The sequence below is a fragment of the Papaver somniferum genome, chromosome 5 (assembly GCF_003573695.1).
Source record: "Papaver somniferum cultivar HN1 chromosome 5, ASM357369v1, whole genome shotgun sequence".
Taxonomy (NCBI): Eukaryota; Viridiplantae; Streptophyta; class Magnoliopsida; order Ranunculales; family Papaveraceae; genus Papaver; species Papaver somniferum.
This window is the reverse complement of record NC_039362.1, coordinates 129,379,430-129,406,463: the sequence shown is the minus strand read 5'-3', so window position 1 is coordinate 129,406,463 and position 27,034 is coordinate 129,379,430. Positions and strand designations below refer to the sequence as shown.

Genomic DNA, 27,034 nt, shown 5'->3' with positions numbered 1-27,034 from the left:
GCTCTCCTATCGACCCCAAACTCTCGACACCCTTTCTACTCAACCCCAGCAACCTATTTACAGCCAACAGACCCATCGAATCTCGTTCATTCACTCCATATAATTTTGTTTAACTCGGCAGTAAAGAAAATATTTCTGGGAATATTTTCTTTCCTGTTTCATCTTCTCACGCGTTTTCAAGCCTCCAAATTACCATATCTTCTCCTGTTTCATCTTCCATGCACGCACAAAACACGTTGAATCTTCTCCAAATCACGTGAAACCCGTGATATACACGAACTGCCCTGTTTTCAACCCGTGAATTGTTTAGCTGATTCTAGCCAATTCTGGTCGAACCAAACGCCCACAGTGTGTTTAATAGGCCATATCACAACTATCTACCAAAAATCAGCCATTGAATCTCCCTAGAACACGTTCAACAATTCGATCAAAAATCTGCAGAAGTGTTCTCCATTTTCCCGCCAAAAACAAAATTCAAATGGAGAAGATGGCCTCCCCCTAATCCTGTATTGGGATGCGAATAGCAGATGCCTTTTGGGGTGACCTGGGGTGCCCCTTAGTAATTGAGGTGCCCCTTATCCAACGGTGAGAGTCCGAATAACACGTGTCCTCCGGGGCTTTTACCAACTTTTCGAGCCGAATTTTCCAAAAAATGTTTATTTTCCAAAGGTGCCTACAAACACATAAAATACCAAAATTAGTACAAACTCGAGTGCCAACAATATATAGTATTGAGATCAAATTAAACACAAAAATGTGTCTATCACTTCCCTCCTACAGATCAACCCATCCTCTCTTGTGACCGAATTTACTCTGAACGATCATTGTCTTGATTTAGGCCGGAGTACTACAGATTGATCTCTCGAATCTAAAGTACCCCCTTTGCAGCGGTGCATCTGTGTGAGGTTTAACATTTCGCTCGGTTCGAGGAGTCTCCTCCGTACGATCGTCTCCTCAATTCCTTAAAAACCAGCAAATCGTTTTTCCCCATCTACAACGACCCACTTCTCTGCAGATTTGATAGAGTTTTGGTTTGTACAGCTTTTGATTCTAAATTTTCGAGTGCAATCCAAACTGCATTGGTTCGAACTTTTTCTGACCATAATGCTCTGTTACTGGAATTATCTCCAAGTATTTGTCAACATGTTAGCTTTAAAATTGAGAACCACTGTTGAAGCATCCAGATTTTGTTAAGATGCCTTTTGTTTTGCGACTGCACTTTCCTCCTCAAGTGGGGAGCTCCCGCTTAGAATCCAATTGGAAATGAATGATAATTAAGTATATATATGGTGGAACTATTTATATTTTGAAGGTACTCATGGACTCTTGGTTATGTTCTTTTTAGGAAACTGCAGAATCTTAACTTTTTTATTAAAGCCTAGAGTAAGGAAGTTTTTGGTCATGTCAAAAGACAAGAAACTGAGTTGAAAGATAGAACTACAACTTTTAATTTAGCTGAAGAAACCGCTGCTTTATCTAGCACTCAAAAAGATGAAAGAGATGATTTATTAGTGAAGCTCAATGAGGTAAAGATTAATAGGGTAGAATGGCGCATCAGAGGGCTAAAGTTAAAGGTTTTCATGAGTGTGATAAAAATAAAAAATATTTCAAAGGATTGGAGACTAAATATGTCTTTCTTGAAATTAATACCAAAAAAGGAGGATTCTGCAACTCTAAAAGACTTCAGACCTTTCAGCCTCGTAAGCAGTTTCTATAAGATGATTTCTAAGTTACTCGCTGAAAGATTGAAGGTGGTAATGCCAAGTTTGATTTTTAATGCACAATGAGCTTTCATCAAGAAGAAACAGATATTAAATGGTATTCTTATTGCCAATGAATGCATTAATAGTAGACTGAGACAAAAAAAACCTGGCATTTTATGTAAGATAGATATGGAAAAATCTTTTGACAATGTCAATTGGCTTGCACTCTTCTCTATTTTGAGAAAAAATGTCTTTAGTGATAAGTGGATTTTTTAGATACATTATTGTGTTACAGGTGGTCAGTTCTCAATATTGGTTAATGGTGGTACTACTTCTAGAATTCAACCTTCAAAAGGAATCAGACAGGGTGATCCATTGTCACATTTTCTTTTTTTTTTTTCAGTGGTGGAAGTTCTCTCAATTATGATTAATGATGCAGTGGCAACATGGAGGTTAACTGGGTTTCAAATGGTAGAAGGTGGTTCTTATGTTTCTCACTTACAGTTTAAGGATGATACCATTATATTCTTAAATGCTTTGTTGATGTTTGAAGTTCTAACTGGGATGAATTTAAATTTAGAGAAGAGTTCAATGACAAGTATTGGTGCTGATGATGTGGTGCATGAGTTGGCTTTGGAGTTGGGTTGTAAGGTTGATGCTCTTCATGTTACTTACTTAGGGATTCCCATTGGTGCTTCTAAGAGGAACATGAACATTTGGGATGAGGTTATTCAGAAGTTGCAGAAGCAACTTGCCCCGTGGAAGAGAAAGTTTCTCAACAAGGCTGGTAGAGTCACATTGATAAAAAGCTCTTTGGAGAGCATTTGTAGTTTACTACTTGTCTCTGTGTTACTTGATGGTTTCTGTTGAAAAGAGAATTAACACATTAATGCGAAAATTCTTGTGAGGAAAGGATGAGAACAACAGGAAGATGAGTTGGGTCTCATGGGAGAATATTGGTAGACTAAAGAATAAAAGGGGGTTGGGTATTAGGAATATCAGAATGGTGAATAGATCATTGTTTGCAGAATGTCATGCACGGTAGGTTCTGTAAAGAAAAATCATCTTGGTGGAGGCAACTTATTTGCGAGAAGAATAAAGAAGATTTGGAGTGCCTAGTTCCATTACAGGTGAATGACTCTATAGGCAGGAGTATGTGGTATGAAATTCTAAAAGCAAACAAAGATTTTTTTGAGACTGTCAGTTTACATCTTAACAATGGAAGAAGTATTAGGTATTGGAAGGATTGGTGGTTTGGAAGCTATTCTTTCAAATATAAATACCCTAGAATATATATAATAGGTCGTCAGAAAAATGAAGTTATAGCTGATACGAAGAATCCTAATTGGAATCTCTTATTTTCTTGAGAGTTAAACCCTGCGGAGAGAATAAACTTGTTGGAGCTCAAGTTCGAGATAACGAATGCGACTCTTAATCTTGATGCAAATGATGTAGTTGAAGGTGAAAGTACAACAAAAGCAGTCTTTAAGAAACTTTCAGTAGCACAAGAAGATTGGTACGATCGTCATGCATTGGAGAATAAGTTTGTACCACCAAAGGTTTTTTTTTATCATGTGGGCAGCTTTGCATGAATCCATTTCAACCAGATCTATGTTACAACAAAGAGGAGTCACAATCAATTATGTTTCTTGCTTGTTTTATGACGAAGTGGAGACTTTAGATCATTTATTCATAAACTGCCGTAAGGCTAAAGCACTTTGGGACTATTTTATTTCTTCTTTACAGGTGGGTTGGGTAATGCCTGCAGATTTAAAGTCTCTAATTCTGAGTTGGAAAATTCAAAGAATAGCGGAAAGACGAAGGACTGTTTGGCATCTGATACTTTTTTCTATTTGTTGGGAAATTTGGCTAGAGCGAAATAGAAGGGTGCATCAAGGTAGGTCAAGATCTATAAATAAACTCATTTATATTTTGAAGTTGAATATCTGCTTATGGAGATCGAATACTGACATTTTTAAGGGTTACTTTATCAACCAGGTATTGCATAATTGAGAGGATGTAATTATTTGTAACTTTTTTTTATTCTTCTATTCTTGGCTAGTTCTCTTTGAACTACTGTATGTTAGAGCATTGCTCGGTCGAACTCGCATGCGTTGCTATCTCAAGCATGTTTCTCAATGTTAGTGATCAAAACTATAAGTCTTGATTTCTAGTCTACTATAGCTAATCTTGGACTAGGATAGAAAGTGTAGTTGAGCTCAAGAACTCCATCGCGATCATCATACAAGACGAAGGACTGCTCAAGGAACTGGTGGAACTTCATCGACTAAAAGGTATGTGGAGACTTGAACTTATCTATCACTCAAAAGTCTATCTACTCTATCTCTTATTTTGAGACAAAAGTCGTTTTGTTATGTAGACTTTGATTATACACATTTGTTATTTCGAGACGAGTTTATCTCGCCTATCTATTTCTCGAAATATGTGTTGGTAAGCTTTTGCTTTGGCCAAGTTCATCTTTACCTAGTGACGAAAGTCATGATACGTTTCAATCACTTTGAAAATTGCTTACTTTGTTTGTGAATAACAACTATATAATAACGTCCTCTAAGAATGTTTCAATGATTGAAATGACAATTTAGATCATATAACCAATGATGGATATAAGCATTGTGTGGCAACACATATATGTACAAGTCCTTTTTCCTTGAACCGAAGTTTGCGAACTTTGTTGATCAAGAGAACCAGAACAAGAGCCGTGAACTCAATCCGCGAACTGGAGGAAGTTCTCTGAAAAAGCGGGGTTCTAACAACACCACCCAATATTTCACTTAGTAATCTGTATGGAATAACTCCGAAATATTTTACTAGAGAATCAACTAGACAGTCAGACTCAATCTAGATAAAATTATCACAAGGAGTTAATATCTCTCTCTTGACTTGATCTTTACTCAAGCTAAAACAATAGCGAGTCTTTATCAAATACAAGAAATACTTGGACGATACCAAATACTAATGTCCAAGGATCAATCAATATCAGTCAACAACCAAAGGTTGGATTTCCAATTGATGATCACGAACGCACAACCTGTATTATTTCAATCATATAAAATATAATGCGGAAAAGAAATAACACAGACACCATAAATTTTGTTAACGAGGAAACCGCAAATGCAGAAAAACCCCGGGACCTAGTCCAGATTGAATACACACTGTATTAAGCCGCTACAAACACTAGCCTACTGCAAACTAACTTCGGACTGGACTATAGTTGAACCCCAATCAGTCTCCCACCGATCCAAGGTACAATTGTACTCCTACGCCTCTGATCCCAGCAGGATACTGCGCACTTGATTCCCTTAGCTGATCTCACCCACAACCAAGAGTTATTGTAACCCAAAATCACAGACTTGATAATAAACATATCTGTCTCACATAGAAAAGTCTATCAAAGGATAAATCTGTCTCCCACAGATAAACCCTAGGTTTTGTTCCGTCTTTTGATATAAAATCAAGGTGAACCGGAACCAATTGATAATCCGGTCTTATATTCCCGAAGAACAACCTAGATTAATCAATCACCTCGCTACAATCCTTCCTGACTACACAAGCGGATTGTCGAGGAATCACAAACAGTGAGACGAAGATGTTTGTGACTTCTTTATCTTGCCTATGGATAACTCTCACGATCTCAAGCCAATTAATCGATTGTACTCGTATGATAGAAGATGCAAGATCAGATCACACAACTACGATAAAGTAGTATCGGTCTGGCTTCACAATCCCAATGAAGTCTTTAAGTCGTTAACCTGATTTTAGAGAAGAAAATCAAGGGTTAATGAAGATCGACTCTAACGGGCGCACTAGTACCATACAGACGTGTAGGGATTAGTTTTGCACAATTCTAGATGTCTCCTTTATATAGCCTTCAAATCAGGGTTTTGCCTTAGTTACAAAGTAATACTTATTCACTGTTAGATGAAAACCTGATTTAGACTCAAGCTAATATTTCTCAACCTTTAGATCGAAAACTTAGCTTGTCACACACACTTGGGTAGACGTTTACTGGGTTCGTGAAACCATGCCCAAACGTGTACGTGTATGTTGGTTCAACATAGTAACCCAAAAGGTTAACCATATGAGCATTTCATATTAACCTTGTTCTTCTTCACCATAACTAGTTCAATTGACTCAAATGAACTAGTTAAAGAGTTGTTCAATTGCTATGAGATCTTATGTAACTACACAAGACACAATTGAAACAAAGATGATTCGATTCGATTGAATCGGCTCATGAACATTATAGCCACGGTTTGCATAAAGCATTCCTTAGTAATTTAATGTTTCATATTCAGAGCACATCTTTAGATCATAACCTCTTAAGTTCACAAACAAGTTCGCGGACTTAAGTTAAACGGTTGAGTTTTCCAAACTCAGCAGAAATTCTCGGAAAGAGAACTTCCGCCAGTTCGCGGACTTAGCACACAAACGAGTTTTAGAAAATCCAGCAGAAATTCTCGGTCGAGAACTTCCGATAGTTCGCGGACTTGGCAAGCCAATTCCACAATCCTCCCGATTTCTGTTGATCAACAAAGTTCGAAAACTTCGGTTCAAGGAATACATGGTTATGTAATCTAAACTTTTATTTCAATCATTGAGACATTCTCAGAGGACGCTATGTAGCCGTTATTCACATACCGATTCACGTCAGAGCAATTCTCAAAGTGATTGAAACTTTTCATGACTTTCATCACTAGGTGAAGATAAACTTGATCAAAGCGAAACGCTTTACCAACACACGATTTCGAGATAAAAGATAATCAATGAATGCTCAGCTCGAAAAATCAAATGTGTATGATCTAGTCTATATAGCATAAGACTTTTGTCTCATAAGAAGTAGGAGATAGAAGAGATAGACTTTTGAGTGATAGATAAGTTCAAGTCTCCACATACCTTTTTGTTGATGAAGTTCCATGGTTCCTTGTATAGATCTTTTTCATTGTATGATGAATCGCCATGAAGTCCTTGAGCTTAACTACACTTTTTTATCCTAGTCCGAGACTTAGATATGTAGTCTAGAAATCAAGAAATATAGTTTCGATCACTAACATTGCCAAACATGATTGAGATAGCAACGCATGCGAGGTTGACCGAGCTATGCTCTAACATTCTCGACCCAAGAAAATCTGCTGGAGTTTGAGAACTCCTTCCTGGAACTTAAGTCCGCGAACTAGGTCTGCGAACTTAAGTAGGTTATATCTAAAGACGATTGTTTGTGAACTTATTTATATTAACTAAGGAATGCAAAATGCAAAACGTGGATATAAAGTTCATGAACCGATTCGAGTGAATCAAATTGTTTTTGCTTCGATTGTGTCTTGTGTAGTTACATAAGATTTCCTTGCAATTTAACAACTCTCTAACTAGTTCATTTGAGTCATTTGAACTAGTTATGGCGAAGAAGAATATGGTTGATATGAAAGTGCTCATATGGCTAACCATTTGGTTAACTATTGTTGAACCAACAAATGTACATGTTTGGGTACGGTTACACAAACCTAAAATCGTGCATTTTATTTGTGTGTAACAAGCTAAGTTTTTGATCCAACGGTTGAAAGATATTATCTTGAATCTAATCAGGTTTTCATCTAACGGTGAATACTGAATGCTTTGTTACCAAGCTAACATTGATTGCAAACCCTGATTTGAAAAACTATATAAGGGAGAACTCTAGCAACTGGGAAACCTAATCCCCACACCTCCTGTGTGATACTAGTTGTATTATCAAGAGTCGATTATCCTTTAACCTTAGGTTTCTTCTTGAAAACCAGGTTAACGACTTAAAGACTTCATTGGGATTGTGAAGCCAGACCGATACAACTTTCTCGTATTTGTGTGATCTGATCTTGTTGATTCAATCGTTTTGAGTATAATCGTAACGATTAACTTGAGATTAATATCTCCGGTAGGCAAGATATAAAAGTAGTCACAAACATCTTAGTCTCATCGTTTGTGATTCCACAATATCTTCTTTCGCCCCGTCGATTAAGATTGTTGTGAGGTGATTGATAATACTAGGCCGTTCTTCGAGAATATAAGTCTGGTTTATCAATTGGTTCCTGTTCACCTTGATTTATCAAAAGACAGAACAAAACTTGTAGGTATTTAAGTGGGATGCAGATTTATCTATTCTTGTAGAATTTTGTGTGATACAGATTTGTTTATTAAAGTATTCGACTTTGGGTTGTAGCAACTCTTAGTTGTGGGTGAGATCATCTAAGGGAATCAAGTGCGTAGTATCTTGCTGGGATTAGAGACGTAAGGAGCGCAACTGTACCTTGAATCAGTGTGAGATCGATTGGGGTTCAACTACAGTACAGACCGAAGTTAGTTTGTAGTAGGCTAGTGTCTGTAGCGGCTTAATACAGTGTGGTATTCAATCTGGACTAGGTCCCGGGGTTTTTCTGCATTTGCGGTTTCCTCGTTTACAAAATTCTGGTGTCTGTGTTATTTCTATTCCGCATTATATTTTTTTATATAATTGAAACATCACAGGTTGTGCGTTAGAATCAATCAATTAGAAATCCGACCTTTGGTTGTTGATTGAAATTGATTGATACTTGAAAATTTTTCTTTGGTACCGTTCAAGTGATTTCTCTTGTATTCAATTAGACTCGCAGATTATTATTTGCTTGAGTAAGAATTGAATCGAGAAAGAGAGATATAACTCTTTGATATACTTTATTAAGATTGAGTCTAGTTGATTCTCTTGAAAGTATATTGGAGTTTGTCCATAAAGATTGCTAATCGAAATATTGGGTGAGGTTGTTGTACCCCCGCTTTTTCAATTGGTATCGGAGCAGACAAACACGTTCAAGACCTTACAAGTCTGTGTTTGTAGCGATCTGACTCTATGGACAAAGGTGTTATCTCTATCAACGTACCACCAGTCTTCGATGGCTCTAATTACTTGTGGTGAAAAATTGTTATGCGAGCTTTTCTTCAAGCACGTGATTTTCAATCATGGGTATATGTTGTTAATGGCTATGATGCTCCCGTTGTGGCAGTTGAAAATGTAAACGTTCCCAAGAATATTGGTGAATACATCCCTGCCGAGATACTTGCTGCAAAGCAAAATTACGACGGTTTGAATGCCATCATACATGCTATTACCTCGAATCTTCAGCACCATGTGTCACATTGCACTAAGTCTAAAGAAGTGTGGGATATATTAGAAACCGTATTCAAAGGTAATACCAGTGAAAAGTAAGCTAGGATTCAAAACCTTAATTTCGATTGGGAAAACCTTCATATGGCAGATGAAGAAACATTTGATGAGTTTAATCACAAAGTGCCTGAAATTGTTAATGCATCTTTTGCATTAGGTAAGACTATTCCTAAAAAGGATATTGTAATGAATATTCTCAGATCGTTGCCATCTAGATATGATTTTAAGAAGCATGCCATCATTGAGGGAAATAACCTAGATAATCTCTCCAGAAATAGAAACGCTGGTTGGGAAGCTTAAGATCTTTGATCATGAGCATTCATCCAAATCTAAGGATGTTGCGTTCAAAGCACTAAAAGACACAAAATTACTTGATAAAAGTAAAAAATTGTATATCTCTGAAGACGATCACTCTGAGACTGATTCATCATATGAGGATCTTGACAAATCGGCCTCGATGATCACTAGAAAGTTTAGGGATCTTTTGTTGAAGAGAAGTAAACGGTTCTCCAGAGATAAGCCTAAAGCATCAGTCAAACCTCATAATTGTGTTCCTCCTAAAAATAGGGATATTGATGAAATTGATGACGAGGATATGCCTCAGTGCTTTAAGTGTAAAAGATTTGGTCATTTTGCAAATGGGTGCCCAAATCGTAGAAAATACACTGGGAACAAAGGTCTTGCTACAACTCTTGATGAAATGTCTGACATCTATGATTCTGATGAAGACGAAAAATCAAGTGTTGCACTTCATGGTGAAAATATTGATTTTGATAATTGTAGCAATACATACATCAATCTTGATATTCTTTCAGAAGAAAATCCAACTAATCTGGAAGAAAAAATTAACCAATTCTTTGGAAACTCTATATGTAATGTTTCAGGTTCCACCATGTGTCTAGCTGCTTGCACATCTCAGAAGCCTGATTTTTATCCTAGATTGACGTGCTCGTATTGTTCTCTAAAGGGTCATGAACTTTCAAAGTGTTACAAGTACAAACACCAATTGAGGCACGTCAACAAACTTCAACGAAGAGCAAATCAATTAGGAAATAAGCTTAAACTTGCTCAGAAGACCGCTGAGGAATGTAGGATTTTATCTTCATCTAAGAAGTTAGTTTCCAAGGATAAACCAAGACCATTAGAGAAGAAAGTATGGTCAAATCGCTTTGGTAGACAGAGGTATGTGGATTCCTCTCAAGAGGAAAATGGTGGACAAATTGTTTTTCACCGCAACACAACTTGATTGTGTTGATTGGTAAATCCCGTCTCATGTGCCTGATCAAAATAGACAAGATTGTGCACCTCTCAGGCTTTAAGAAAACTTTTTTTTCTTCTTTTCTTAGTTTTGTGTCTATCAATAAAGGAGGGTTATTCTCGACAATTCTACTCTCTTTAGGGGTCATAATTGTGCGCGCACAAACCTGTTAAAGTTTAACCCTACATTCCTTTTTCCTTCCTTGAAACTTCTTTTCATCTCAAGACCACTTGTTGAGATTGTGATTTCCTCTCACAAACCCATATGCCTATGGATGCTCCAAGTACCATGTCTTCCGATGGAAAGGATGTTAATATGATTGTCAAGCCATCAACCATGAAGGAAAAAGAAAAATCTCCGTTAGCTCCGACATTGAAAAGAAAAAGAAGGAATGTGAGGAAGCCTAGATCCGTTCCTTCAAATTCTCAGAAGTTTTCTGATGTTCTTGAAGTGTTGAAGGAGATGCAAAAGGAGATTCATCAAATAAAGGCTTTTGTGTTTAAGACTCATGAGATTCAGAAGTCCCTGGTTCGACATCAGCCAAGAAGGTTTATTGATATTAACTCCTATCTTCATGAACCTTATGTCCCAATGGCTGTTGACGACAAGGAGTTCGGGGACGATAAAGAATTCTTCAAAGGTCTTAATGCCTAGTAAATCTTTTATTTTCTTGTTTTGTTTAGAAGAATAACTAGAGTTTGGAATAGCCATTATTGTGATTACACATATCTATATCCAACGTTTTCATCTTCATGTTTTTAGATTTATTGGTTTAAATTCTTCATGTGTCCCATACCTTGTCAAAAGTAAAGTCTTTCGTATGTCGATATGCATGTATTGATAAAAGAATGAATAGACTTTTGACAAATACAAAATTTAAGCCTATTATGTCAATTATTGATGGAAGATAGGTTAAAATCTTTTGTTTGCAAAGATTATGTCTATCGAATGTCGTTATGCGAATAGTGATGGAAAATAGAATGAATCCTTGTGTATTCCGCAGTATTGATCTTCTCTGATCCATATTTTTGTATTACTGTGAGGCTCCGTAAAGTGTCTTATGTTGAGCATTAAATGACCAAGTTGATTATTTTTATGATTAGCTATGTTGTTGTTCCGTGAGGTACTTTATGTCGAGCATTTTCAACTAAATTAATCATCTTGTTTGGTTATTTAGTTGTTGCTCCGTAAGTTTTCCTATGATGAGCATGACTAATTAAATTGATTACTTTTGTGATTAGTTTGATCGTGTATTTCAATTAGATTAATTATGGGTTCTCTTGTGATTAATCTAATTATATATTTTTGAGTCTCCATTAGTTCACTTATGTTTGAGCATTTTTTTCGATTAAATTAATCATGGGTTCTCTTGTGGTTAGTTTAATTGAATTTTTTTTTGGATACAAATTCATACTTGTATGAGATTTGTTATGTCCAAAGAAATCCTTCTTTTCTTTCGAAATTAAGGTCGCTCTTGTTCTTTCGGGAATGACACTTTATGGGGGAGAGTTCTTAATTGAACTTGTTCTTAATTTCCAAATCTCTGTGGGGAGTGCGGATGTGGAATATTAGAGGGGTTATCTTGTATATTTACAAACTCCTTGATGAATGCATTTAGTTTCAGCTTTATGACTGCATCTAAATAAGATGATATATTTTTGCTTTCTTTTGGTCAAGAAATGTCTCTTTCGGAAATTTCATTAGGATCCCGTTCTTGTACCTTTGCCAATTTTATTGACAAAAAGGGGGATAATTAATATGTAGTTCACACTAAAAATACATATGGTTTTCGGATCATTATGTAAGGGGGAGTGGTTTCCATGTGAGATGGAGTATTGACTAAGGGGGAGTGATATATATCACCATAGTATTGTTGTCAAAGTTGTGATGCAATTGAACTTTGATACTATATAATAATACTATGACACTGTATAACAATGATTGAGAACTCTTGTTTTCTCGTTGTTATAGCTACGGATTTTCAACAACGATGATGCTGAACTTACAACCTTTGGGATCATTGGAGTACTTGGAAGTGACGAAGATTTCGAGTAATGTTGAAGATTAGGCATGTGGAATAGGATCTACAAAAGTTAATTCATTTATTTTTGTATTCCATATGTATTGATAGTTTTGTCACTAAAATTGACAAATGGGGAGATTGTTAGAGCATTGCTCGGTCAAACTCGCATGCGTTGCTATCTCAAGCATGTTTTTCAATGTTAGTGATCAAAACTATAAATCTTGATTTCTAGTCTACTATAGCTAAGTCTCGGACTAGGATAGAAAGTGTGGTTGAGCTCAAGACTCCATGGCGATCATCATACAAGACAAAGTACTACTCAAAGAACTGGTGGAACTTCATCGACTAAAAGGTATGTGGAGACTTGAACTTATCTATCACTCAAAAGTCTATCTACTTTATCTCCTATTTTGAAACAAAAGTCGTTTTGCTGTATAGACTTAGATTATACACATTTGCTATTGCGAGCCGAGTTTATCTCGCCTATCTATTTATCGAAATATGTGATGGTAAGCTTTTGCTTTGGCCAAGTTCATCTTTACCTAGTGACTAAAGTCATGATACGTTTCAATCACTTTGAAAATTTCTTACTTTGACGAAAAATAATTTGTGAATAACAACTCTATAATAACGTCCTCTAAGAATGTTTCAATGATTGAAATGAGAGTTTAGATCATATAACCAATGATGGATATAAGCATTGTGTGGCAACACATATATGTATAAGTCCGTTTTCCTTGAACCGAAGTTTGCGAACTTTGTTGATCAAGAGAACCGGAACAAGGGCCGTGAACTCAGTCCGCAAACTCAGTCCGCGAACTGGCGGAAGTTCTCGACCCGAGAAAATCTGCTGGAGTTTGAGAACTCCTTCCGGGAACTTAAGTCCACGAACTAAGTCTGCGAACTTAAGTAGGTTATATCTAAAGACGATTGTTTGTGAACTTATTTATATTAACTAAGGAATGCAAAATGCAAACCGTGGCTATAAAGTTCATGAACCGATTCGAGTGAATCAAATCATTTTTTCTTCGACTGTGTCTTGTGTAGTTACATAAGATTTCCTTGCAATTGAAAAACTCTCTAACTAGTTCATTTGAGTCATTTGAACTAGTTATGGTGAAGAAGAATATGGTTGATATGAAAGTGCTCATATGGCTAACCATTTGGTTAACTATTGTTGAACCAACAAATGTACATGTTTGGGTACGGTTACACAAACCTAAAATCGTGCCTTTCATTTGTGTGTAAAAACCTAAGTTTTCGATCCAACGGTTGAAAGATATTAGCTTAAATCTAATCAGGTTTTCATCTAACGTGAATATTGAATCCTTTGTTACCAAGCTAACATTGATTGCAAACCCTGATTTGAAAGACTATACTAGCAACTGGGAAACCTAATCTCCACATCTCCTGTGTGATACTAGTTGAATTAGCTAGAGCCGATTCTCCTTTAACCTTAGGTTTCTTCTTGAAAACCAGGTTAACGACTTAAAAACTTCATTGGGATTGTGAAGCCAGACCGATACTACTTTCTCTTAATTGTGTGATATGATCTTGCTGATTCTATCGTTTTAAGTATAATCGTAACGATTAACTTGAGATTAATATCTCCGATAGGAAAGATATAAAAGTAGTCACAAACATCTTTGTCTCATCGTTTGTGATTCCACAATATCTTCTTTCGCCGCGTCGATTAAGATTATTGTGAGGTGATTGATAATACTAGGTTGTTCTTCGGGAATATAAGTTCGGTTTATCAATTGGTTCCTGTTCACCTTGATTTATCAAAAGACGGAACAAAACTTGTAGGTATTTCTGTGGGAGACAAATTTATCTATTCTTGTAGACTTTTCTGTGTGATACAGATTTGTTTATTAAAGTCTTCGACTTTGGGTCGTAGCAACTCTTAGTTGTGGGTGAGATCAGCTAAGGAAATCAAGTGTGTAGTATCCTGCTGGGATCAAAGAGGTAAGGAGCGCAACTGTACCTTGAATCAGTGTGAGATTGATTGGGGTCCAACTACAGTCCAGACCGAAGTTAGTTTGTAGTAGGCTAGTATCTGTAGCGGCTTAATACAGTGTGGTGTTTAATCTGGACTAGGTCCCGGGGTTTTTCTGCATTTGCGGTTTCCTCGTTAACAAAATTCTGGTGTCTGTGTTATTTCTATTCCGCATTATATTTTGTTATATAATTGAAATATCATAGGTTGTGCGTTAGAATCAATCAATTGGAAATCCGACCTTTGGTTGTTGATTGAAATTGATTGATACTTGAACATTGGTCTTTGGTACCGTTCAAGTGATTTCTCTTGTATTCAATTAGACTCGCAGATTACTATTTGCTTGAGTAAGAATTGAATCTAGAAAGAGAGATATAACTCTTTGATATACTTTATTAAGATTGAGTCTAGTTGATTCTCTTGAAAGTATATTGGAGTTTGTCCATACATATTGCTAATCGAAATATTGGGTGAGGTTGTTGTACCCCCGCTTTTTCACTGTAAATATTTCTTTTCTTTCAATATATACCCTTCTTTCAAAAAAAAAACTAAAATGTTATGGAGGTTACCAAATAATGTGTTGAGGTTTTGGCCGTGCTAACTAAACATGACATGAGACAACATACCTCTTACAGGGTAAAGGTAAATAAAAAAATGGTAATTTTGTTGTCTTTAAATAACATCCAGATTAAGAAGAGCAAAAATGACGAGATGATCAATGTCTTTGGTACCACTTTGCTAGCGGGCATGGTAACATAGTGAAAATTTTCCTTGAACGTCGTCTTGGTTTAAATTTCTAATATTTATGTGAATGGTCATATCCTTAGCTAGCTTCGAATTTAATATTATTATGGCCTAACTAAAATCTAGTTCAGCTGTTCCTTAGGTTTCGTCTTCTCTATTGTATCTTGGGTGTCCTCCTACTTCGAACAACTGCCTATAAAATCAACAACTATTAAAATGATACATATACGGTTATCGTCTGAGTTCCATCAGTCATGAAAATCTATATTAGCTTGAATTCTGAGCAACTCCCAGTCTTGTAAATCTAAAAATAAAGATGCTCTTTCAACTGAGAAATTAAAATCCTAACACTTTGTGTCCTAGTTTATAGCTAGAGTCGTCCTCTATGAACCTAGGATTTCTGTGAGAAACATAATTAAGTTTACGAATAAAAGACTTCGCTTTGGGGGTTCGCGAAGCCATGTCCGACTATCTTTACATTGATAGTTCATGTATGATCTTGTTTTTCTGTTATCAAGGTTCTCGTAATCTCTTTCAGGAAAGATAGATAGAAATCGTGAAGTTCTCTTCGTCTCAGACTTTATGAATCCTCAAGATAGATTGAAAATTGATCTTGAGTGATTTCTTGAAGATTGTTCTTGAGATGTGGTAAAAGATCCAGGCTTCTCATCTAAGTGAGTGTAAGTGTTCCAGATTGTGAGGTTTGCTAGCTTTATTTATTGCAAACAGATTTCCATGCCTTGATTTTGATCTCAAGGGAAATCATATAGGCTTATTTGTTAGAGGCAGATTGATATCAAAAGTTTTCACCGAGGTTGAAGCAACTCTTAGGCTGTAAAGGACGTCAGCTAAGGAATCAATTGCGTAGGGCCTTGCAAGGTTCAAGAGACGTAAGGAGTGTGACTATAACTGAATTGGTTGGTGGGTGGATTCGGTCTCAACTACATTCCAGTCTGAAGTCTGATAGTAGGCTAGTGTTTATAGCGGCTTAATACAATTTGGTGTTCAAATCTGGACGAGGTCCCGGGGTTTTTCTGCAGTTGCGGTTTCCTCGTTAATAAAACTTCTAGTGTCTTGTATTTTTCCTTTTCTGCATTATATTGTTTATCTTTATAATTGGATTTACGCAAGTAGTGCGTATTCAATCTTAGTAGATACGTCCATACAATCATAAACGATTACGAGACTTGTTTCTTGTAGAATTCGTATTTCTAAAGATAACTAACAAGTTGTGTTACTTGACATAATTCTGATTGGATTATTTGGATATGACTAGATTGATCTTGGATATTGATTTTTGGGATCGTCCAAGTACTCTTCTTAACAATCGGGTTCACAGACTCCTTAGTCTATATTACTAATTGAGAAGAGATAGAGAAACTCTCTCTCTATATATACATATTTTCAAGGATCATAAAGTTAGTTTGCTTGCAATTGTATTAGGTTTTGTCCATACATGTTGCCGAACGAAAAAGTTCGTGGTGCAATTGGTACCCCGCATTTTTAGTTGTCATTAACGAGTTCACAATTATTTGCACTTCCTCTTTAAACATGTATAAACAATTCTTCCATAAACGTTTTAATCATCCCAAAGCATATTATTATCTTTGGATTATTCTCGATCTTGCTGGTTCATTTAACTGTTATGCGCTTAAAGTATTTACTTATTTTCTTATAATATTATATTACTCCCAAGTTTTAGAGTAGTGAATTGTGTTTGTTTTTTATATAATTTGCAAAAAACAGTTTTATGTTTGACATAAGTACTCATTAGAGCAACTCCTATGTGGTGGGAAAACGAGTTAATTTTCCCATCCCCACCCTACGGTGCAACATGCAAATAATCAAGTTACATGATCAAAGGCTTAAATCTTAGCGGAATCCCATACCGTCTCAAATTGAGACGGTCGATTCAACTTGAGATGATCGATTCATCTTCTGCCGATCGGTCTTCCCTTGTCCGAGGACCGTCTATGGATGAGACGACCGACCTTTTATGAGTCGATAACGACTATCATCCGACGACTATTAAGTCATTACCTATAAATTTAACAATTTTCAACTCTAAAATCACACCTTCTTCACACAAAATTTCTTATAAATTAAATTAATTTTCTTGCGAATTTCACTATAAGTATGAAAACTGCCTCCCAGAGATCATGGTCCTAAGTATACTAAAGAAGAGGATTTAACTATTTGTAGAGCTTATATTTTTCAAACAAGAGAAAATATCCACAATGATCAAGCTGTCTTGTATCTTGGTTTTGGCATAATATTTTTGTAATGTTTGCAAAAGAAACAGGGAACTCGAAAATATATGATGCTCAAGGATTGTCGAGTCACTTTCAAACAAGTAATCATGAAGTCACTCAATTCCTAGGCCGGGTAATATACACTAATCATCATAGATTAAACGATGAACTAGTGATGAAGCGATACAAATAACTCTAGTGATATGGTAATTATCTAACAACAAACCTTTCATCTACGAAACTTGTTTCAACATCCTTAAAGAGCTTCACAGATTCAACCCCTTCTGCGTCCTAGATGCTGCTCCAATGTAGAATCAGGATGTTAATTAACATGTTTTATAATTTAATTTTAATTGAATAATATATTAGTTTCAATATAAATGCTTTAATCCAATGCAATTTGTTATAATTCCATAGACGTTTTAATCATCTCAGAGTAATATTCATGTACTCAAGACGTAAATACTTGAATTGTACTGTGAATTCTTGATGAGTAAACACATAATCTTTCAATGGAATATTCGAGGTGTACTTTTGGATACCAGAGAGAGCACAGCCAACAACCTATGGTTCATTTTTGATGACTTCATTTTGTTCTTCTTCGTTGCTCAGCTTAACTGACATAAGGTTATGGCCCATAAAATGAATTTCTTTAATTTTATATCTCTCCATAATCAGTTGATATCTTCCTTGATAATCTTCATCTCTATTTTCCCTTTTGCCATTAGCTTTCCTAGCATTCCATAAGACCATTCACCCGCTGCTTCATTGATAATTTGAAAAGTACCCACAATCTTCTATGATTAGCTGGTATTTCAAGTGTTGTGTTTCTCAACTGTCTTGAGAGATAATTGATACGATTCTCTGAAGATGAAGACACGATATACTTATCTGAACTTGAACACAAACTAAGGTTTCTCTGTTTGTTTAATCAAAAAATTTTAAAGCTATGGATATAAAGGTTAATATGGTTTTTTTACTGGAGTCTGTGTCTATATATAACCACCGCAGACTTTCTTTAGACCTAGTATTATCAATCCATGAATCAAGGGAAATATCTTTGATTGGTTCTTGATAGGAAAATGTATTATTTTCGGAGAGATTGGTAAAAACTGAAATATGCATGTAACTGAATATGTGGCTGCTTTCACGACTAGCTAATTGCAGTAGTTTAGGAGGTAAAAATTTTGAATTTTGAAATCATGACTGCATCTGCCTTGAATTGTTTGAGAATGATCACATCCATCCTGGATTCTCTGATGATGATGTATAATGGTTAGGTAAAAATTGGCTTTGACAAGGAGAATATCTACTTTTGATCTCTAGTATATGGACCATCATAACTAGGAAGATGGTTCACACCACTTCCTTTAACACCATTGTTCTATCTTCAGAAGCGTAATACATTCTGAATTCCATCATTGGATACCCATTGTTTGTATTGTCCGGAGATCTGCAAAAGAATGACAATTCCATAAGAAAGTATATAAACCAACTTTGAATAGAAAAACAAATCAGGTTTGTATAAATACCTTTAAAAAGAATAAAAATAAAAATAAAAGAGAGAATGTATTTAGATAGAAAGTAATCAGAGAATATAAGATAATCCCATCATCTAAGGACTAATTGTTGGAGATAAATAGTCCCACATAGATTACTTCCTAAGCATGACTGCTCAATATAAGCATTAGGACCACTTCACTCATTGCCAATTGGTTTTGAGTTGGAAGCCCAAATGCTAGTACTCATTTTGATCAAAGTATCAATCATATGGAAGAAGGAAGAAAAGCAACATCCAATAAATCAAAGCATGAAAATAACAAAAACGAGAGATTTTGAGAATCGATTTGAATAAATTAATCGCCCGATCCTCATAACTCTTTACTAGACATTTAAATCATTTTTAAAACATATTGTTGAGAATTAATAAATGGGTATATATTATCAAATTAGTTTTTCGCCAAAAAAGAAAAAAAAAAACCTTGCTAAAATTGTGGATTCTCCATTTAAATCATTTTTAGAATATATACTGTTGAGAATTAACAAATGAGTATACATTATCAAATTAGTTTTCCGCCAAAAAAAAAAAAAAAAACCTTGCTAAAATTGTGGATGCTCTAAATTGAAACATGTTTCGAGAAAGACCAATTTTTTTAAGGCATACTCAAGTTATCAACCGAACCTATGTTTTGTCTAGATTCGGCTGAAAATTCAGAGGTTCTGCCGATAACCATTTTGGTCCGCCTCAAAATATAGGTTTCTCTGAGTTCTAACAAATGCATAGCAGGCCCACTCATTGAAAAATGCTGGGCTGTATCATCGTCTAGTAACTTACCACACTCTACCAGTGTATTTACGTGGTAGCCGTTTGTTGGTTAATATCAGCCACACTCTCTCCCCCGCTACTGTTGTTCCATCTCCCCAATCTCTAGAACTCATTTTTCAAAAAATTATTTACTCAGAGAAATATATGACACCAAAAAATGGTGGCGCTAAACTCAGCGATTTCAGTTCACTGCTACAACAACAACAGTAATGGCGCCTTTTCATTTCCTCCTGTTACTGCATGTCTCCGTCTTTCTTCATTTTCTTCAATTTCTTCTTCCACCCGTTCTTCTTCAATATCTCAATCATCGGCAAACATCTCCTTGCATCTTCGCGCAAAGATAATAAACCCTAAATCTAAGGTACTAAATTCCCCTTTTCCTTTGAATTTTTTTGCCAACAAGTTCATTCGATTGTAGTACTGATTCTATTTTCTTCGTCTGGCAGGGATTTGGAGTAAAATGTTTGTCTGAGCCGTTGAAGGTGATGATATCTGGAGCACCAGCATCAGGGAAAGGAACTCAGTGTGAATTGATCGTTCAGAAGGTGAATTTTGATTTTGATTTTTCTAATTTCGCGATTAATTCGTAGATTCTTGTTCTGTTTACTGTTGTTTTGGTTGATTTTGTGAAGTATGGATTGGTGCACATATCAACTGGAGATTTACTTAGAGCTGAAGTATCATCCGGGACTGAAATTGGAAATAAAGCTAAAGAATACATGGACAATGGATGTTTGGTTCCTGATGAAATCGTCACAGCGGTATTATTAAATGTGTTTTGTGTTGAATTTGATGTGTATCGCCGTCTACTTCAAGAGAGCTAATTTGAATGAATATGCTATGTTCTTTTTCTTTGTAGATGGTGACATCAAGATTATCCAGAGAAGATGCAAAGACGAGAGGATGGCTTCTTGATGGATACCCACGAAGTGCTGAGCAAGCTCAAAGTCTTGAAAAGCTCTTGATTAGACCAGACATATACGTCGTCTTAGATGTAATGCACTTAACTCTCTCATATGTGGTTGTTGTTTAGTGTGTTTTGGTTTGCGGAGGAATGTTTTCGCTAAGTGTTTGTAATGGACCTGTAGCTTCTGATTGATATGGATGTCATAATATGAGTCAATTAGCTACGTTATCCTTGATACTAGGAAATTTACAGCAATTGTATCTGTTAATATTCAGGTTCCTGATGAAATTCTAATCGACAGATGCGTTGGGAGACGGTTGGATCCAGTGACTGGGAAAATTTACCACATAAAAAACTTCCCTCCGGAAACAGATGAAATTAAGGCCAGGATTATCACTCGTGCCGATGACACTCATGAAAAGGTCTGAGTTTCCCGAATTTCCAAGTCGTATCATTTATGTTCATTTAAATTGTTTACTCCAAATTTGCGCTTACAAGACATGTTCATGGCATTTAATTGATGGTGGATATGTTGGTACACCGTAATTAGAAGGGGATCAGCCCTTATGTTTGCACATGACATACCGTTAATTATTTCTTTCTTCTTCCTTGCTAAATATAATTCTTTGCTAGAAGGAAAACAGTTAATGTTCTTAAATTCTTCAGTTTATGGCAGGTTACTGCTATTAGTTTTTTTTTTTGTTGCAAATAGTCTAGGTCTAAACATAATGTGAAATGGTTGCTGTCTATCCAAAATGTGGAACCACTGTGTTCCTTAATTCTAATGAAATAACTGGGTAAAGTCATATCTTATGTTACAGCTTGGTCAATTTGACTTTGTCATGATTTGTGGAGAGTACCATATGGTTTATGTATATTTATCCTTGTGTCTTCTAGGTTAAAGCACGCGTAGAAACATACAAGCGAAATGCTGAATCTATCACTTCAACATACTCGGACATACTGAATAAGGTATAGCTGTATTTTGCTGTATCAGGTTGCTTTCCTCTTATACCTCTCTGAGTCAAGCTGCAAAATGATCCTAATTTACTATGATACCTTGGTATAAGTACAGATTGATGGAAATCGTCAGAAAGGAGTAGTTTTTCAGGAAATAGACTCTTTGCTTTCACAAGTCAAGAAGGACAAGTTAAAGATGATAGCCGCAGGTAAGTTCTTAAACATTTAGAGATCATCTCCGGTATAAATGTGTGTCAAGGATAAAACCGAGTCCGCAACAACTAATGATCTTGTGAAGCTGGAGTTGAGTTTGGAGTTTTCTTCCTTGTCATACTTTATTATATTATCATTCTCTTTATTATTATCTGGGAGAATCTAAGAGCATAGTACGGACACGAGAAAACCTAAAATCCTGAAATGAGTGCATGTTTATAGTTTATTCCCTTTCTGGATCTATTTGAAGCATAGAGGTGTTGCCCAAGTTGAAAATATTGTTTTAATAGAAATATGAAGAGTGAAGATCTATAATGTGAAAATATACCAGTATCAATAAATACCAACATTGATCAAAATCATCAACACATATTATTTCTACAAATGGTATATAAGGTTTTTCATCCAAGATCCAGTCATCGGGCCTGAGAGTGGTACTCAGAACCAAGTAATTGGAGCTACCAACCCAAAATATAGTCATAATCTCACTCTATCTAACAAATGCAATGCTACTGATTGCCAGATCGGCCAGCGGTCGTCATTATTACCGGACATCTTTGTAACTAGTTCAGAATGTATTTCTCATTTAAAACTTTTGGTAATCTGTGTTTGTGGTGTGTTCATTGTAATTGTATACTGCACGTTCACAATCTATGTTTACATTTGACATTTCTATTATTCTGAATTTTAGATATCCCATTACAACGAACATATGGCATCCTTTGGGTGATACAGTTACCATTTTCTTGATTATATTCTTACTTCTCCGGTTTAACCCTTTACTCCATAACAGTAACACCCCCTAACTCTTTATTTTTCATGTTGATTTGGATTTTGGACTACCAATTGTTAATCAATTTCTAACCTGTGATTAATTAAACATTTCTCAACTTTCTTTCTCGTGACTAGGAAAAGCAGTAAGCGACGTTCAGATAAAGGCGTCGTCCACAAAACAGGTATGCTTACTGTTAACATGATGTTGATTCCAATATTTTCCAAGTCTTTCCACTTACAGAGGAGTAAGAGCTGATAGATAAAGGAAACTGTAAGAATTAACGTATTATAGCGTCATGAATTTCTTATCCTGGAAAAGATTTTGCCAGGATAACTGGAGAGGTATTCCTACCCGGTTAAATAATATCCCTCATTCTAGAGAAATAAGGGAATATTTCTATGATGATGTTCTGCAAGCTACTCAAAGGGCTATAGTTGATGGAAAAACTCGTTTGAAGGTCAAATAATCTCTCTACCTTTTCATTTTTTTCTTACTTTTGTTCATGTTTCACGTAATCCATTTGTCTAACGTATAAATGATTCTGCTATGGCCTCTCTTATTTGACGTGAAATTTTGAAATTGATAGGTGGCGATCACTATTCCAGAACTAAACCCCGAAATGGTAGAGGACTTCTTGGTTTGCTTTGTTCTAAAGTTTGACTGATCTAAGACGACATTAACTATGATATCATCCTGTAGGATGTCTATCGAATTGGTACTTTAATGGAACTCGTTCGAGTTCTTGCTCTTTCATTTGCTGATGATGGGAAGCGTGTGAAGGTGTAGTATCTTCCTACCGAGTTATGAGCTGGAATTGGACCTCCTTTAGTTAAAAAAAAGCAAGTGGATGATTGTTAAGAGCATTATACGTTTCCATCTTCTTGTTAGGTCTGTGTTCAAGGATCTATGGGAGTAGGTGCGCTTGCTGGGATGCCACTGCAGCTAGCCGGAACACGTCAGATTTTGGAGTACATGGATTGGGGGGAGGATGGTGCCCTGGGGAATTTCATCACAATCGGTTCGATAGGTATGAGACTGTTTCAACTTGCAGTATGATATTATATTTTGCTTTTAACTTGAAAAAGTCGGTCCTTCAGATCAACTATTGGCATACAAATGTTTGCCTTTTCCTGTCTAGAAACATTGTTCCTTAGCGCATCCATAGTGGTCTCTCTCCCTTGAACAATTTCAGAGTCTATAATTTTAAGTAAAGTGATAAAATGAGAAAGAATTGGTAATAGCATAAGCAAAACTATAATACGCATATCTTGAAAAAATCACAATTGCAGATTTGACTAGATGATAGTTGTGATGGCTTTGAACAAGAAAATTCAGGTTTGATGGTCCATTCATGATAGATGGGAAAGTTTATAACATTATTAGTGTACATCCATTTGAGGTTTTCTAACATGTATTGAGAAGGCAATGCTTGTGTTGATGTATCGGCTATGCGGGGTGCAGTTTCGAACTCCCACACTTGGTGCTTTGTGCCATTTACATTCTTATACAAATCTACGGATCCCGATAGGTTAGGAAGTTCTAATTACAGATGTTTCAAGGGTCTTTTCGATGTTGCAGGGAGGTTAGGTCTTTTGTCCTCTTGTTGCTTTCTTCTTAATTTTGTTAATTGCTCCCTTGGAGTTTGCTGTTTCAAAACTAAATTAATAAGCATGAGCTAACTGTTTGAGGCAAACAAGATATTTCTCCAGTAAAACGTTCCCCATTTATTGAAGGGTAAGGTAGATAAAAGTATCCAAAGTTGACTTCTTCCTGTGAAGATGCCCATCTCCCATAAATTTGCATTTTCGTTGTTAGGTTTCACAAATTCAGCAAATGGTTGAATGTTGAAAGGTATATCTATGTCTCACGTCCCTAATGCAGCAAAAATGCTTAAAATTTGCAATTCGAGATACCAGATGCTGTCTGTGTCCCTTTAATTCATGTGTAGACTTGTAAACCTAGTGATGTTGACCGTTGTCTTTATTTGAATTTTCGTTAAGGTACTCATAGGAAACAAATTAGAGTATGGTCTTGTCCTAGTACGTACAATCAGTCAACTGCAAAGAACTATGTCAAACTAATGATTCTAAGACATTCCAATTGCACTTATTAATTATTAAATAGATAGGACTGTCTATCACGGTGTACCAGGATGATGTTAGTTATAAATCAGCAATCTATTTTTGGGCAAATTTATTAGTCAGCGGTCCGAACAACGCCAAAGGTGATGATTTACGAATTGGAGACGCACAAAATGCAGGTTTAGATGGAGCAATACTTGTTCTATCCTATGTCACACTGAATACCAATATAAAAAAAATGCAGATGTCAATATTTTCAATGCACAATTACACTTTTGCATGAAGCATTTAATCATCTGTATATCCATATATGGAAGACTTTCATAGGGTTGTGGTGATCGTTGTTACCCATACCATAAATGATTAAACTTCAAAGCTAAACTAATTATTAAATGTTAATGCCTTTATCAGCTATTTTACTAAGTTTTTGAGTTCTCCTTCCAATTGTAGGTGGCAAAGAGGTTACTGAGCAGGATGACATATTTATTCTTGTGGCTCCCCAAAATGCTGTCGGAAATTGTATAATTGATGTGAGAGTCTTTCAGTTCTCTACTGTGTACAGTATACTGGATATATTGTTGGTATGTTCTCAATATCAGGTTCCCTTTTAACTATCCATAAATATTTTATGCACAGGATTTGAGGGCTATGACTGATGCTGCCGGGAGCCGTCCTGTCATTATTGTCAACCCTCGGCTCAAGGTTGTATCTCAGATGTCCTAATATGGTCCAATCAATTGCTTATTTGCGTGGAGTTTCTCACTCTTCTTTGCTATGAAATTTCCAATTATTATTATGCTCACTATTCTTCTATCTTTTATATGGAGAAGGTTCGTATGATCTTCACAATGATAACGTGATTTGTATTTATATTATCTATTTTCTTTAAATGCAGGATTTACCAGCTTCAAGTGGCATTATGCAAGTAAGTGCACCCTTCAATGTTTTCACCAACAACAAGTGGACATGCTAGCAGCAGTCCAGTGCTTATGTTTCCTAACTCTGTCATTGTTTTTATTGAAGACAATGGGAAGGGATAAAAGACTGGAGTATGCAGCGTCTTTTGAAAATTGCTATGCCTTTCGGCTCCTTTTTTATGCCGGGACACAGTATCCAATCATGGGTGCTCTGAGGTGAGAATTGAAAATATACCCTGGATTTTGTTTACTGAAACCTTTTGAAGATTTATGTGTGCAAAACAATATGAAGGGAATTTGAATAAGTATTTGAGTTTACAGATTTGCGGGTTCCAACTTTATTGGTTTGATATACCTTAGTCATAGATAGATCAATTTTAATCTCTTCAAGAAATTATTATGTCAATGGGAGCTTGAATACTGCTGTGGTAAAATGTATCATGGAATGGGGTCAATGACTATTGTGCACCTCGTGTTTCCAGGATGGCTTACCCATACCGCTACGAAGTCTACAAGAGGGTGGATGAATCCCCTGGTAAAGAGAAGTACTTTATCCTGGCGACATTCTTGAATAAACCAGGGGTTGATGAAATTAATGATGCATTTGAAGGAAAGCCTAGGTAATCCATGACAATACACTTCGAGCTCGCTTTATCTTCAACTAGTTTTCAACACTTTTTAACCTTGAATTAAGTTAATCCTGAAAAACTCTTTTCTTGGTTCGACACATGCAGAAACCGAGAAAAGGAATCCACAGGAATTTGGTAATTAATTCTTTCATATCCCTAAACAAAAGTAGAACAGACCAAAATCTCTTCCTTACACAAATAGTTGATGTTGTATCTGTTATAGGGGTTTCTTGAGCAGCGTCCTTGGAGTGTAATCGAAACTGTACACACGATTCCAGGCCTAGCGTGGAGGTTGGCATGCTACAACTCACACTCATAGAACATTTCTGTGTTCGAAACACACTTTTCATGTTTTATTTCATTTCTTCTATTTCTTTCTTCAGGAGGCTTGATAAACCTGCATTCTTAACAAGTTGGAATGTGAAAGACACATCCAGTGAAATTTTCCGTTTTTTTTCTTCCGTATAAGAAAGGTATGTGAATGAACATCTTTATCCTTTATTGTATGAAGTGAAAGTTGAACTGAATGCTTATCTGGTTTAACTGCAGAAAATCTCAGCTCTCCTCTTAGGCGTTGCACATAAATCATTTTTGCTTTCTGTCTCATATATGTTTGATAACTTACATCATAGATAATTATCCTGATAAACACTCAATTCTAAGGGCTGTGGCACTCAGTGCAGAGCAGGATCTGTGAGATATTTTGTTCAAGTTTACCTCACATTTTGTTTAAGTTATTTTCCCTCACCCTGTGGCACTAGTGGTGGAAATTCCCCACTGCTTCCTCTCCCATAGAAGTGTAGGCGGTGTCTCACCCAATTGATGTCCGTGGTCTAGTTGGATAATTTTTTTAGTCTAGTCAAATAAGTTACTTAACATCAATGGGTCTCTCTAGTCTCTACCAATCAATTATTGGTTTGGTGTCCCTCTCAGAGATGGATTTTAGTCCTCGATAGAAACAATGCAAAACCAAATTCATAAGCATTTAAGTAAGGATTAGGTTCGTTAACAATTAAAGTGATGGGTTTTCTGAATTTGAGGAAAATAATTAAATTTAG

General features: G+C 36.0%; 2 protein-coding genes across 2 annotated transcripts; both read left to right on the top strand.

The window, feature by feature from the left end:
* The first annotated feature begins 1,546 nt into the window (after positions 1–1,546).
* On the top strand, positions 1,547–2,573 carry LOC113279593. The gene is made up of 2 exons (XM_026528273.1): positions 1,547–1,574; positions 1,999–2,573. Exons 1-2 carry the CDS (start codon positions 1,547–1,549, stop codon positions 2,571–2,573), a joined length of 603 nt encoding a protein of 200 aa, XP_026384058.1.
* Positions 2,574–19,564: 16,991 nt separating this feature from the next.
* On the top strand, positions 19,565–26,790 carry LOC113282690 (adenylate kinase 5, chloroplastic-like). Its single transcript, XM_026531734.1, has 21 exons — positions 19,565–19,855; positions 19,941–20,039; positions 20,127–20,255; positions 20,354–20,488; positions 20,677–20,823; positions 21,299–21,373; positions 21,477–21,570; positions 22,484–22,530; positions 22,678–22,806; positions 22,936–22,971; positions 23,049–23,129; positions 23,238–23,376; positions 24,881–24,960; positions 25,067–25,132; positions 25,326–25,355; positions 25,454–25,563; positions 25,830–25,967; positions 26,082–26,111; positions 26,200–26,267; positions 26,360–26,449; positions 26,526–26,790. Exons 1-19 carry the CDS (start codon positions 19,652–19,654, stop codon positions 26,228–26,230), a joined length of 1,800 nt encoding a protein of 599 aa, XP_026387519.1. The 5' UTR covers positions 19,565–19,651; the 3' UTR covers positions 26,231–26,267; positions 26,360–26,449; positions 26,526–26,790.
* The last annotated feature ends 244 nt before the right edge of the window (positions 26,791–27,034 follow it).

Excerpts from the sequence above, each read along its gene's own strand:
- LOC113282690 (XM_026531734.1), top strand. The coding sequence starts at position 19,652 with ATGGTGGCGCTAAACTCAGCGATTTCAGTTCACTGCTACAACAACAAC. Across the intron at positions 25,133-25,325 it reads TTGTCAACCCTCGGCTCAAG|GATTTACCAGCTTCAAGTGG; the intron begins GTTGTATCTCAG and ends CTTTAAATGCAG. Across the intron at positions 25,968-26,081 it reads GCATTTGAAGGAAAGCCTAG|AAACCGAGAAAAGGAATCCA; the intron begins GTAATCCATGAC and ends CGACACATGCAG.
- LOC113279593 (XM_026528273.1), top strand. The coding sequence starts at position 1,547 with ATGGCGCATCAGAGGGCTAAAGTTAAAG. Across the intron at positions 1,575-1,998 it reads TCAGAGGGCTAAAGTTAAAG|GTGGTCAGTTCTCAATATTG; the intron begins GTTTTCATGAGT and ends ATTGTGTTACAG.